This window comes from Chlorocebus sabaeus, chromosome 4 (genome assembly GCF_047675955.1).
Source record: "Chlorocebus sabaeus isolate Y175 chromosome 4, mChlSab1.0.hap1, whole genome shotgun sequence".
NCBI classification, from domain to species: Eukaryota; Metazoa; Chordata; class Mammalia; order Primates; family Cercopithecidae; genus Chlorocebus; species Chlorocebus sabaeus.
In genome coordinates, this window is record NC_132907.1 from 19,204,842 (window position 1) to 19,219,872 (window position 15,031).

General features: G+C 38.1%; 1 protein-coding gene and 1 long non-coding RNA gene across 3 annotated transcripts in view; both read left to right on the top strand.

Annotated features, from left to right (window-relative positions):
• Positions 1-765: 765 nt before the first annotated feature.
• TBCA (tubulin folding cofactor A) overlaps positions 766-15,031 on the top strand; it is an 83,536-nt gene continuing 69,270 nt past the window's right edge. The window contains exon 1 of one of the 2 annotated variants that reach the window (XM_073014661.1): positions 766-939. In XM_073014661.1, the coding sequence (XP_072870762.1) occupies positions 782-939 (158 nt within the window). In that variant the 5' untranslated portion in view covers positions 766-781. The remainder of the gene's footprint in view (positions 940-15,031) is intronic. The other variant, XM_007976095.3, reaches the window with a different exon arrangement.
• LOC119618311 (uncharacterized) overlaps positions 1,194-15,031 on the top strand; it is a 28,732-nt gene continuing 14,894 nt past the window's right edge. Inside the window, exon 1 of the long non-coding RNA XR_005234599.2 lies at positions 1,194-1,530. This is a non-coding gene — a long non-coding RNA (uncharacterized lncRNA). The remainder of the gene's footprint in view (positions 1,531-15,031) is intronic.

Consider the following 15,031-nt stretch of genomic DNA (forward strand, 5'->3'; position numbering starts at 1 on the left):
TAGAGCTCACTGGAGATGTGCCTCATTTTATGCAACAAACATATTTTTGAACATTTAAAATAGTCAAATGTCGTTCAGCATCTACCATGCGTCAGACAATGAGCTAGGTGTTTTAACCCTTACACCTAATCTGTAAAATGGGCATTATTATTTCCATTTTGTAGACTGATCAGCTGCGAGGCTAAACAGCATAGGTATCAGTGTTGTCTAGCTATTAAAGGGTGGAACCCCGAATGTAAGCCAGTTGGTCTGATCAGGAAGCCCAAGCTTTTGTGTGCCACACACATTCTTGTAAGTTAAATATTTAGGATACACTAGAGGTGATTATTTGAGGAAGTTTTATTAGTTATTTCCTTTGAAAGGCACATTATCTACAAACCTTCTTGCAGGGATTTGAGGAAAAGGGCAAGGATTTTCTTGACTGCATGCATGATGGAAGTTTATTTCATTACACATGCATCATTTCGCCCCATTTGACACCAGATAATGGCATCGAAAATACCCTTAATACATTTTTTAGGTCACTCCGTCCATTAAGCAGATAATCCCGCAAAGCAACGTCCCAGAGAGACGTTAGTTTCCCCAAAGGCTCAGGCTGTGGAGACCGGGATAGTGTAACTTACTCCTGAACTAAAAAGGAGGGCAGTACGAGCGACGGGAGGGAACGTTCCACCAGGGGTAAGAGGGTGCAGGGAGCGGACGGCGGGTGCGGGGTACCACCCTCCAGGAAAAAACCCGCCCCGCGGGGCGTGGCCGGGACGCCGGGCCGCGCAGCCTGCGCATGCGCCGGGTCGCCGGCCATGCCCATATAGCCACCGCCTCTGCGCGTCGCCCTCCACGGTTACCCCGGTTCTTCGCCCCTCCTTCCCGCTGCGCTCTAGGGACCATGGCCGAACCTCGCGTGAGACAGATCAAGATCAAGACCGGCGTGGTAAAGCGGTAAGGAGCCGGTAGCGGCGCCCCTGCACCTCCTCTTCGTCGCCTCGTGGCGGCCTGCGAGGCTGAGCGGAGCGCAGGCCCGAGGCGGGCTCCGAACTCCAGGCCGCGCCCGAGCCCGCCGGCCTCGCACGCCGCTTCCCGTCCTCTCTGCTCACTAGCCGCTCGGATTTGCGGCGAGAGTCGGCGATGGGCCGGTCTCTCGGAGCCCGCTGTGGGGAGGGGGTGGGCCGCGGCCTGGGGAGGCGGGAGGGCGAGCCGGGCCCTGATGCCTTGCCTCCTGTGTGCGTGCGCCAGCGTCTCCTTGCTGAACTTGACCCGGGGAGGCTGATACCAGATGTGCTCTCAAGTGGACTTGAAAGCAGGCTCTGAAGTTTAGGGGGACGCCAAGGATCCTTGCTTCATCAAAAAAGAGACCGTAGTGGAGCCGTGTGGCCTAACATGGCTGGCGTGACTGGCAGGCTTTGAGAACTGGGCCTGAACTTCTAGCACACTCAGCAAACTTAATGTGGCCTCACCTTCTCCAGTCAGACTCCCCGAAGAGGCTGTGAGATGCTGTTGAAATAACCTGTGAACCAGGAGTATCTGAGACAGGTATTAATTTAGAAAGTTTATTTTGCCAAGGACGTGCCCATGACACAGCCTCAGGAGGTCCTGATGACATGTGCCCAAGGCGGTTGGGGCACAGCTTGGTTTAATACATTTTAGGGAGACCTCACATATTAGTCAAAGTGTAAGGTGTACCTTGGTTCCCTCCAGAAAATCGGAACAACTGGAAGGGTGGGGGGCATCCAGGTCATAGATAAGAAACAGATGGTCGCATTCTTTTGAATCTTTGATCAGCTTTTCACTTAATACACGGTTTACATGTGAGAGGGGTGGAAGAATAGTCACTTATGCCTTAGTCTGCTAAATGAATCTGCGATTTTACATATACAGTAGGGCAGAGGAAGCAGATACCCAGTTGTCTCAGGTGGGTAGGGGGTGACTTTGAGTTCTGTCCTTTGCCCCATATCTGTGAAGATAAGCTGTCAATTTCCAATGCCAGGGTGAAATACAACACAACTGTTTTAGAATGAAGATCTTGAGGCCCACAGGAATTTCCTTGTGGGCAAATCGTCAGGGAGGTATTTAGCTTTCTTTTTTTAAAAATCTTTGTGACTCTTATTCAGAAATAAAATGCGAGACAGGTTTGCTTGATACAATTCCTAGCTTGACTTTTCTTTTTGGCTTAGTGATTTTTGGGGTCCTGAGATTTATTTTTCCTTTCACAAACTCATGGGTAGTGCAGTCCTGTAATTTGCTCAAATTCCTGTAAACCAAAAAAGTTTACCTGAGACAGGTCTCAATCAATTTAGAAGTTTGTTTTGCCAAGGTTAAGGATATGCCTGTGACAGCCTCAGGAGGTCCTGATGACATATGCCCAAGGTGGTCAGGCTACAGCTTGGTTTTATGCATTTTAGGGAGACGGAAGACATCAATCAATACATGTACCATGTACTTTGGTTTGATCTGGAAAGGCAGGACAACCCAAAGGGGGCTGGGGGCAGTTCCAAGTTATAGGAGGTTTTCCAATTGGCAATTGGTTGAAAGAGATTATCTTAAGACCTGGAATCAATACAAGGGAATGTGTCTGGGTTAAAATAAAGGGGTTGTGGAGATTAAGGTTCTTATTAGGCAGATGAAGCCTCCAGGTAGCAGGCTTCAAAGAGACTAGATTTCTGATGTTTCTTATCAGACTTAAAAAGGTCCCAGACTCCTAGTTAATTTTCTCCTGGATCAGGAAAAAGACCTGAACAAGGAAGAGGATTCTCTACAGAATGTAGATTTTCCCTGTAAGAGACATCTTTGCAGGGCCAATTGAAAATATGTAAAAGATATATATTTTAGAGTAAAATGCTTTTATTTCTTTCAGATCCTGCTAGCTGTCCTGTGATGCCATATTAGAGTAAGGCTGGAATTTGGTGTCTTGTTGCTACCAAAAGCCTTAAGATCTGTTTTAATGTTAATGCTGCTCAATTTTTCCTGAGTTCCAAAGGGAGGAAGGTATAATGAGACAAGTCTGACCCCCTCTTCCCATCATGGCCTGAATTAGTTTTTCAGGATAACTTTAGAACGCCCTTGGTTGAGAGGAGGGGTCCATTCAGACGGTTGGGGGGCTTAGAATTTTATTTTTAGTTTACATTCCTGAGTGCTGGTAGACACTTCAATGTTCATTAGAACTTTATTGTTCAGACCCAAGAGGAGCGAACTTTTTGATGAAGTATTCCAAGAGAAAAGATAAACAGACTTCTGAAGAAGCAAATTATTTTGTTGTAGCAATGTCTACTAAAGAAATCAACTGGCTTCTTCCTGTTTGCCCACCTTTCCTTTGTTTATTGGTGTTTCCACCAGAGGAAGGACAGGGCAAAAGAGAGAATGAATTCATTTTTTAAGATAATGCTTCTGAGTTTTAGCACAGCATCCCACTGTACTTCCCTGGAAGCTTTATTGCCAAGGCAATAAGGAGACCATGTGAGTAGGAGTTAAATGCACAGCCATTTCTGAAGTGAGACTGCTTGGGTTCAGATCTTTAATTCTTCCCTTTATTGTATGTTGTGGAATATATTACATTGTGCTGTGCCTCTTTTACCTTATTTGTAAAATCGCGCAAGGACCCAACTCATGCAGTTGTTTGCAAGAACTGCCTGCTGTACTGTTTAATACAGTATGTGGCAAATAGCAAGTGGCTAGTAAATGTTAATAATACTGTTTGGATTCCCATTTTACATATGAGAAACTGAGGTTTCATGAAGTTAAAAAAAAATTTTTTTTGTCTAAAGTCACACTACTAGTTAGTGGTAATACAAGGAAAAGGACCAAGGTTTCAAATCTACAACTTTCTTCTTTAAGCTACAGTGCTCCCGTAAAGAGTATTTTTAAAATTTGTAGTAGGAAGGGAATTGAGATGTATATTTGGAAATATAAATAATCCACCCTATCCCTCAGCTCAGAGTTCTTTTGTTCACTTTTACCAGACTTACTTGGGTTATGTCATTTTAGTCAGTATATTTGGCGGAACTATCAGGGTGTGTTGCAGAGTGCTGTAGAATGAAAGTCATGAGAAATGACTTCTAATGGTAGTTTCCCATTCATTTACTTACATGACCTTGACATTTCTCATTCCAGTGATCTCTACTAGTTTATAAAATTACTTAGTTCAAGTAGTTATATGCTTACAATACATATTCTAGAGAAAATACTCATTGAGATTATTATAAACTAAGTTTTTGACTTTCAGAAGTTCTCAATGCTTATGTAAACTGCTTAGAAATAAGTTTATCATTTTATGAAACTTGGTCATAGTTTACTATTATCTCAAATTGCTTATAAATTAATGGAAATGTCTCCCATACATTTTAAAATGACTTCTCTGTTGACATTTTGGGGTATAGCTTCCCACTTATGTATTAAAATGCAATTAAAGAAAAACCCCTAAACTTTCTGTTTTAGCTGCTTATTACTCCCATTTTGCCTTGGTATATCACCGTCTAACTCCGTAAATATTGTCCCCTACAGTCTTTTTTTATTTTTCACCTGAAAATTATTTTACTATGACTCTTTCCATCTTCTGCCTTAGTATCCTGTTTTTATTTTATTTTATTTTATTACTATTTTTATTTGAGTTCTGGGATACATGTGCTGAACATGCAGTTTTGTTGCATAGGTATACATGTGCCATGGTGATTTGAGGCACCTATTGACCCGTCGTCTAGGTTTTAAACCCTGCATCCTACTTTTAAAAATCTATATTTTATGTCAGCAAAGAAAAAAATAGATGAAGCAGCAATGGCAACATATTAATAATTGTTGGAGTGAATGATCGTGGGGCTTCATTATATTCTTCTGTACGTAAGTTTAACATTTTTCTTGATAAAAAGGGTCTAAAAGATATGCTTTTTTCCTCCTCTCTCCAAATTGGTTTCAAAGATATCTTAATTCATGATTCAGACATGTTCTTGGTTTTGTAAAAGAGATTCAGTTCATTTTTTTTTTTTTTTAATCAATGGTTTAGAAACCTATTCTAAACACTCTTTTAAATCTGTTCTTGACACTCTGTTTCTGGTTAGATACTCATTTTCCATAGCCCCATTTACCTTCGGAAGTCACAACCTTTATTTGGAAGAAGAGGTTTAAAGTCATTATTCATGCCCCAGATCCTTCAATTTTCTCTCTAGAAATTGAGAGCAACTAGAAATTATATTCCAGGTATTTGTCCTAGAGTTCAGTTTGGGTAGGCTATACTAGAAAGGGTGGATTAGTTTCTAATTAGATCTCCTAGAACACTTCAGGTGACTCAGAAGTTCCTGATAGTTGGTCTGAGGAACAAATGTGGACAGGCAGGTTGAATGTTAGGGGAATACTGAAACAGGCAATAAATAGATGATGGTATTTGGCATCAAGGAGATCCAGCCGTGTGTGGAAGATGGTCATTTCAGCTGGTCATTTCAGCATGTTGGCAAAATGGCAAAGGTGACCTAATGGATAACAGCCCACATTAGAAAGTAGAAACAAGTTTCAGGGCCAGTATTTTTAGGCCCTGGGAAAATAGGCAAGAAGTTTACAGTGAGTGTCCTGTTCCTAGAGAAACTTTGTTATCTTGTACAGTAAAAGGCAAAGCATCTGATTTCTGGGAAGTGAGTTTCAAGAGAGAGAGGTTGGATTACTGGGAATAAAGAAAGAGTGTAGATACTAGGAATGGCTTAGAAGGTGAGAGCTGGACAGAATGAGGCTGAATTGGTGCTAAGTCTCTGACTCTGAGGGCTCCTTAAATATCTCCTCCCAGCAACAAGATTTTAATAGTTTTATTGTTATTTTTAGTTGACACATACATATTTACAGGGTACCCTGTGATATTTTGTCACATGTATGCTTTTTTATTTTTCCCGAGGACTAATTCTTGCTGTGAAACTAGAGAGATGGGTTATTTTATTATTTTTTTTTTTATTTTTTCCGAGACAGAGTCTCACTGTGTCACCCAGGCTGGATTGGAGTGGTGTGATCTCGGCTCACTGCAGCTTCTGCCTCCTGGGTTCATCCCTGCCTCAGCCTCCCAAGTAGCTGGGATTACAGGTGCCGGCCACCATGACCGGCTAATTTTTGTATTTTTTAGTAGAGACAGGGTTTCGCCATGTTGGCCAGGCTGATCTTGAACTCCTGACCTCAGGTGATCTGCCTGCCTTGGCCTCCCAAAGTGCTGGAATTATAGGTGTGAGCCACCATGCCTGGCCCTAGATGGGTTATTATACTAAGTTTCTTTGAGCAGCAGCCTTTGTTCACATGTGACTCACTGGTAGTGGGTATTAGTTGGCAGGTTTGGGTGTGTCTGGCCCCCCCATTTTTTTTTTTTTTAAAGATTTGGATCTGTGTTGTTATCAGATTGCTAGACCAGTTGATATCTATGACAGGATCACAACTAATCTGGCAGCCCTAGCAGAGAGTTACCAAATAATACTCAGTTTTTTCCCCCAGCATAGAACTGTTGAACACTGTTTTTTTGTGGGGGGGGGGGGGGGGCGGGGCGCGGGGGGATATCTAGGTGGCATCAATTATCCCAGTTTGCCTGAGCCTGAGGGGTTTCCCAGGATGTGGTTTCACTGCTAAAACTGAGAAAGTCCCAGACAAACCGGAATGATTGGCCCTCTTCTGTAACTAGCTAACATAGCTCTGTTTTATGTGTTGTGTGATTTACTTGGAGGCTATTTGCAGGTAGTACAACTGTGAGTTGTATGTTGTACCTTAATTTAAAACTTAAGTGCATGGTGTAAATGTGAATCATTGACAGAGTAGCTTTTGTTCTGTATTTAAATTATTAATGATTTAGAAAATAATTTTTACTAAAGTAGGAGAAAATATAGAATTGATATTCACTAAATGTGGTATTTCAGCTAAGTGATTTATATCCACCAAAAGTTTCCAAGTGGGATTTGTGTTTTCAAAAGAGGTTTTTTTTTTTTTTTTTTTTTTTATTAGACTTGTGGTAAATTCAAGAAATTATTCTACAAGTGAAAAACGCTCATAATCATTTAACATAAAAGATTATTTAACTTTAAAGCCAACTTACTTTCAATAAAGCCTGTTAAACTAGCTCACTGGTGAGTGAATGAATTGATTAAAAATACTTTCTTAAATATATCTTTTTATAACCATTTTAGATTGGTAATGGCTTAAAATCCAATGTGAACAAAGAATGTTAGGGCATTGGAAATAGCACTGACATTGGCCCATAGTTTTCCTCTGATTAAATGAAAGTGACACCAGTAGATTAGAATGAGACTAGGACAATTCACACTGCAATTGTGTTAGTTTAACTTTAACAATCTTTTAACACTCTTGTTTAAATGTAGCTGACATACCATAATTACAAATCTACAAGCCTTGATTATAGAATTTTACATCATGAACCTGTGGGGAAATTGTATTGATTTTTTTTTTTGTTTAATAAAGCAAGCATTGTTCCCAAACTATGGCATCTTCCCAAGTTTGTTTATGTCTACATCTCTCATATACAACTGTGTATAGTGTATATACTATGTGTAGCAGGCATGAAGACAACATAAAAGGTATGTAAAATCTCTACACTATTAGTTCAATATATATTATACTGATATAAAAAGTGAAGAATGCAAATAACACATATACTTAAGTAGACATAAAGTTTCCCCCCATTAGCTTTAGCTGTTTATATACTTCTTATATTTAAAGCAATGATGCATAGAAGTATGGTGGACAGTATGTGGGAGAGGTTAAGAACATAGTCCTGTAAATTATTCCTGTAAGATTTGCTAGCTTTATTTTCTTTTCTCCTCTTTTGCACTGTACCCCATTGCTAAGTTCAGCCGGATGGCTACCTTTCTCCTTTGAAATTTAGCTAGTTCCTTTAGGAATTTCTGTAATGTATTCAGTTCTCCAAAGTGGTGGTCAGAGGCCATGTCAAAATGGATTGCAGGTGGTCAGCTCTTCACCACATTCTGCCAACTACTTGGCAAGTAGTTACTCTTAGGAGCAATATAGCAGGCAACCAGACGTCTCTGCAAGCTGGAAAGGGAGAAGGCTAAGGCCTCTCATCATCACAGTTTTCCCAACACAGGGTATTTTATTTTCCAGGTTGAATGTGGAGATGAAAGATCCTTTGCCCTGTATGTGTATGGGTGTTTTGTTTTTTCATTGTATTTTTTTGTTTGGTTGGAAATTTTGAAAATCTGTAATAAGCAAGGTTGGAAAATTTTATTAATAATGCCAGTCTAAAACTCTTAAGACAGTAAATGCTTAGATATGTGATGTATGTGATGTCTATTCTAGTATTCTACTTCCAGTAATACATTTATAAAATAATATAATAATGTTCTATTGTGATGTTGTTGTGTCCAAATAGAACTGATATTTTTCTCTTAGTAACTTGTCATAGGTCTAACTAACCCAAAGATCACTCATTTAGCAGCCTCATTCAGAACCTACATCTTACTGTCTTTGAATCATCTGGTATAGTGTTGGCACATAATACTCAGTAAAAGTCTTTGCAATGAACAGATGAAGGAATGAAATCTTCCTTTGTAAGGATTTTGAACCTGATCGGATAAGCAGTAGAGAGCCACTGAATCAATTACTGTATTACAGCATAATAGTTACTATAGTTATTTATTCTTGCAGTGAGAGTTAAACAGAGGGCTCCCAGGCTCCACTTACTACACATTATTACATATGTGACCCTGGGAAAGTTACTTAACCTTTAAAAGCCCCAGTTTTCTTAGCTGGAACATGGGGTTAATGAAAGTACCTTTTTTTTTGTATTGTTAGGAGAATTAAATAAGGTAATCATGTAAAGCACTTAGCCCAAATGCCTGATATGTAGTAAATGTTCAATAAATGCTAACTGCTCTCATTATTATCATTAACGCCTATCTTCATTCATTTGTGCTGCTATAAAAAAAATACCTGAGACTGGGTAATTTATAAATAATAGAAATTTATTGCTTATAGTTCCAGAGACTGGGAAATCCAAGATGAAGAGGCCAGCAAGTGTCTGGTGAGGGCCTGGTCTCTTGCTTCTGGGATGGTGTCCTGAACACTGTCTTCACATGGCAGAAGGCATTAAAGGGCCCAAGGCTGTGTGAAGCCTCTTTTATAAGGGCCTTCATCCCATTTACAAGGGAGGAGCCTTCATTACCTAATCACCTTCTAAAGGCCCCATCTCTTAATACTGTAGCATTGGAAATAAAGTTTCGGTGTGAATTTTGGAGGGATACAAACATTCAAACCATAGCAGCAGCAGCATCTTTATTACTTTTCTGTAGATTATCAACAGTGTGGATGAGGACTTAAGGATGAATGGTTACTGATCCCCAGGAGAGACCCTGGAACTTGCTTTAGTTTAAATTGTGATAAAACCTTGTGTTTTAGTTGCCTGTTCTGTTCGCTGATTGTCTGGAGGGACAAAGGAAGAGTATGAACCTTGTGTTTTTGAGTAATTTCTAAGACTTTGTAATGATCATCTTTTTGTGATCATTGCTGAGGCAGTGATTCCCTACCCCCAAGGCCCAGCAAAAAAAAATCTTCAGTTTATATCAATTATTTGTACTTTTAATGCTTAAAAAACACTGTATCTGTATCATTAGTACAATGTGACAAGGCCAGATTTGCTTTTTTATTGGACTATCATTAAGTTTATTGTAGGGAAGAGTAGTCAAGTGAGTTTTGCAGAAACTCAATCTATAAATGATTCACACAATGATTACAAGACATTGTTACAATTCTAGTGCTGGATTATAGTTGTTTCCAAATCCTCCTTAATGTTTTTTAACTGAGTTCTCTGTTTGTTGTTGTTGAGATCCTTTCACTTCCACAAGTATGTTATGGAGCTCTGTGTGTGTGTGCGTGTGTATTCTAACCCAGGGTTTATTTGTCTATAAAGGACATTGGAGCAAGTAGGCATCAGCTTTTTCATTAAATGTTCCTCAGCTTCTGAATAATACTAATGTCATGATTTTAATAAATCATTTGTTACCTGAAATACATTTGTACTCGATGAAATTTTTGAAGACCTACAAGTCTGCAGAAGTGTATTTGAACTTACATTACTAGTATGGTATTATAATTTTGATCTCCAAATCTGCAATGTTAAGTTCTGAAGACCCTGCACTATATCAAAGTATACAAAGATTTTCTTAAGGCCAGAAAGTTCTTCGCATCTTTTCAAAGGGGTGATGTCTAATAATATCATTGCTTTTCACAGAATTGTTTTTCCACAAATAGACACTTAATAGATATTTGTCAATTGAGTTAAGGACTGGAGGAAACCAGAAAAGGGTTTATGAGGGGGAACACATCAAGAGACTGGAAATAAAAGTTTGCTTTATAAATGAAAGTGAGAGACTTAGAAATGGAGAAAGAAAAGAGAAGCAACCTCTCTTAAGTAATAACCACCCTCAAATAATTAGACATTTTTCAGGATAGTATTTTTATTTTATTGGAGATATAAAAGATACGAAAATATATCAAAGATTTGTTTAAAAGCAGCAATTTTACATTTTTTAAACTAGGAAGAGACTAGTCTATTGTGGAAAATTTAAAAATTATTACAGTTCTATCAAAAAGTTTTTGCAGTTTACCTAGAATTAACTAGAATAGGCTCTTTAATTCTAGTTTAATAGAGGGGGGTGTGTTTGTGTGTTTAACTGCCTGATAAGTTACATAGACTAATCCATTCCAGGTTATTATTATTATTATTTTATAACTTAAGAAAAATGGTAGGAACATAGGTATGTTGAAATCTCATGGGGATTAGGTGGTATTTCAGGGAAACAAAATAGCAAAGGTTTTGTCCCAGTCCTTAAGGAATTTGTACATTGTTAAGTTATGCAGTATACATGTAAATGAGGATTTATTCCTAGAACTTCAAGTATGAGTGCACTAATGTATTTTTTCATTCTCATTTTAATGGATATTTAGTTTAGTTTTCTTTTTTACTTTTTTGGCCCTAGTTTTTCCCTTGTACAAATGGTGCTACAATGTACATTGTTATGTATGGCTCTTAGAAGACATATGTAATGTTGAGCGTAAGGCAGAACTTCTCAAAGAATGGATTTCAGGTGTGTGGAAGTGTATCTCTTCTCAGCTATAAGGATGGCCAGGTGTGACCAAGAGCAGCCATGAGATACATGGGGGAAGAGTCATTCAGACAGAAGAAAGAGCAAATTCAAAGACTTGAAAAAGGGAAAGATTCGCCTGTTTGAGGAGCAGCAACCAAGTGAAGGAGGGGAAAAGGGGTAGGAGATTCAGAAAAGTAGGAGGGAGAGGGTACAGGTCTTAGAAGGACTTCATGTAAGGACTTGGGCTTCAGATGTCATCATTTCTATGAGAGTTTCCTGGTTATGTCCAAAGTTAATGCTCCCTTTTCTGTGTTACCAGAGGACTTTGTAGTTTTCACTATGATAGTACTAAAAATACATTAAGCTATTTGTTCTATTTACTAGGCTGGTAGCTTCCAAAGTATGGCCTAGGAACCCCTTGGGGTCCCTAACACCCATTCAGGGGTTCTGCAAAATAGAAATTGTTTCTATAGTAACTAAGACATTATTTGCCCTTTTCACTTTCATTTGCTCACAATTGTACGGTGGAGTTTTTCAGGGACTATGTGATGTTTGATACTGCAACAGATTGAGTGTAGAAGGAGATATGAGAATCCACCTGCTTCTATTTCAGACATAAATATTTGCAAATATGTAAATAGTGCCCTTTTTCTGTTTTTTTATTGTTTTGTTTTGGAAAATAAGATTATTTTTCACAAGATAGGTTATTTTTGGTAACATTGTAGTACATTAATTTTGTTATTTTAAGTAAACATTTAAAATTTTCTAACTTTAAAAACATATTAAAAAAATTTCTGTTTTAATTTCTAATACAGTAAATATTAATAGAGATAATTCACATAAACAAAGCTCCTTGGGTAGAGTCCAGATTCAGATCACATCAGGCAAGATGTTTTCTTATTTGGAATGGAGAATTTAAACTGGGATGGCTAGCAATGACTTTTGAGTTTTGTGGAAAAAGGAGACAGAGTTTTGAGTTGTTTTTGGTTAATTCTAACAGAAGATAAGAAAGCACTGTAATACTCTATATTATTGGTGAATAAAGTGTTTCACATATGTATTTTATTATTGGCTGGGATTTAACCCTTCAAGTGCTAAAAGTATTTTTAAAGATACCTTTAGGAAAAAATTTCCCCAAATATATACTTGCTTCATCGAATTACATTGAAATTTTCTATAAATTAGTTTTTTTTTTTTTCTGAATATTGCTGTAAACTTTTTAAAGATAGGTAAACAGAATTAAAAATAAAGATGGGAGATTTAACTGTGCTTTAAGGAATGAGTCCAAGTTAGTTACCCCAACAGTATTTTCTTTCTTTGGATACTGGTTGTATAGAATTGAATTAATCTTAATCCTTGGTTTATGCCACATACTCATTATTGGTCCATGCATGGCCCTCATTTGTTTGCTGTATGCCTGTATTTATTACTTTCAAGTAGTGTGTTAATAACGTGAGCCCATCACCTAACACAAGAAGTAAAACAGTGATAATAACATCTAATTTTGTGCTATTCCCCCACCTGATGTAACTACTATTTTTAATCTTATGTTTATTATTACCTTACTTTTGAAAATATAATTTTTTTGTGTGTTACTAAAACGTGCTATTTACTTTTAGTTATTTTTTACTTTGTAAGAAGGGCATTTTCTGGGACTTACCATTTTTCACCTATGTTGGTAGGATTCAGCCCTAAATTTTTGCTCATAGGTACAGTACATTTTTTTTTATTGTTGTGTAATATTCCATTGTTTGATAATACCACAATTTATCCATTCCTCTTATTGTAGTGTTTGGAATGTTTCACTTATTAACTGTGTTTCTATGTACATTCTTTTTCATGGCTCTGTTAATTATGTCTGAGGGTTTTTCTTGGGTATATACCCAGGAATGAAATCGTTTGGTCATAAGTATGAATATTCTACTTGTAAGATGCATGTCTTAGTTCAAGCTGCCCTAACAACATACCATAGACTGGGTGACTTATAAATGACAGAATTTATTTCTCAAAGTTCTGGAGGCTGGAAGTCTGAGACTTAGGGTGCTAGCATGGTCATATTCTGGTGAGGGCTGTCTTTGGGTTGAGGACTACTGTCTTCTCATTGTATCCTCGAGTGGTGGAAAGAGATCTGGAGAGCTCTGAGGTCTCTTTTAGAAGGGCACTAATCTCATTCATGAGGGCTCCACCCTCTTGATTTCATTACCTCCCAAAGACCCCATCTCCTAATAGCATTACATTAAATGTTAAGATATATGAATTGGGGCGTGGGAGTTGGGAGGAAGGGATGGGCACACAAACATGTAGTCCCTTGCAGTGCCAAACTTCCAAAGGGATTGTACCCTTTTATGTTCCCAACTGCATTATGTGAGAGTTCCTTTCATTAGTCCACTTCCTCTCCAAGGCTTGATAAACTTCTTAATTTTACTCCATTATATTGTCTTTGTTTAGGTTTGCATTTTGGAAAAAAATTGTTTTGCTTATCTTTTTAAACAAGCATCTCCAAGATAAAGAGCAAAAGAAAAAGAGAGGGTGTGAGGCTCCAGACCCACACTCACTCACTTAATCATCTTCTTCTGCCTTGTTTAGAATGATGTACGTATATACCTTAGACAACCCAGAGTTTTTCCCTGGTGGAGAGGGGAGTCTTTCAACCCTACCTGTTTCCAGGACTGTGCACTTAGTGAAGGGTGTCTGGAGAGTGAGGGGAGGCCTATAGATAGTGGTTTGTATACTGTGTCCTGAAAACCCTCTTGGTGCTCTGTTTTTCAGGAGCTGAAACCAAGGAATGCCAATAATAATACTTTTTAAGTGGTTCTTTTCATTATTGTTAATTAGACTTATGGTACCTTGAGTTCTTAAGTTTGGAATAGCATTTCTAAAGAAAGATTGAATTATTTGTTGATAATGTTGTTCAATTTTTAACCTAATACCATGTGGTTTATAATTGTGAATGCCATAGATTTAAAAATCTGGCAGATTATACCCCTAATCTTCTCTGCTTGTCCCCAGCACTACTGCCACAATTAAAAAGTACTATTTTCTTAAAAAAGAAAATAAGTAGACCTTACAATTGATATTTTTATTTTCTACATATTAATCTTTTTAAAGTATGCTAGCTTTTTTAGTATTACATTAAGTAGAAGTGGTCTCAGGAGACAACTTTGCCTTTTATTTTAGTTTATAAATAGAATAATTCTAATACATTTCTTTTAAATGGGCAATATGGTATATAGTATTTGGTAATGACTGTCTTCATTGCAAACATCTAGTGAACACTCTGGCTACTTCCACAGTAATTTTTATTTTCTTGATAACTACCTATATTTTCATTTCAGTATCTGCTGTCTTTCCCCACATGCATATAGCCTGTGTTCTTTGAAGGAAAGTGCATCACCTACAGCAGCTTTGGGGGCCTATCAGACTTACTAAAGGCATTCAGTTTTCCTGCCCACAGAAACTGATTCTGCTTGGTCATGTGATTTAGGATAATCTAAACAGGGTACATTTCAGAACTCTTGCTTAGAATTCTGGGACAGAAGTATTAACCTTTCCCATGTAACTCTGATTGCGGCTGTGGTCTTCTTTTAGCTCTAGGGCATCTGGCCTTGGGAGGTAGCTTGTATTATAAATAGCAGAGTGAAGAGACAAAAAGAAAATTATTGATGGAAACATCTTGTTGGACGACTGGATCAGCCAACCTTCAAGCAGGTCCTCCCTGCATTTTAGTTACACTAGCCAAAGGGGGAAAAAAAGTGATTAAATTCCCTGAATTGAAAATGTGTTACTTGTAGTAGAGTATTAATTGAAATAATTACTCAAATTCCTAATTTATGAATACCTATGTATAACGTAAAGAGTGATTTTTCCTTACTAAACTGGCTAGGGATTTACTTCCTTCCCTCCTATCTCTTCTTTTGTAAATTCTGCTGTTGCTTTAGGTTCAGCTTTGGCCTTTCAGTTTCCCTCCA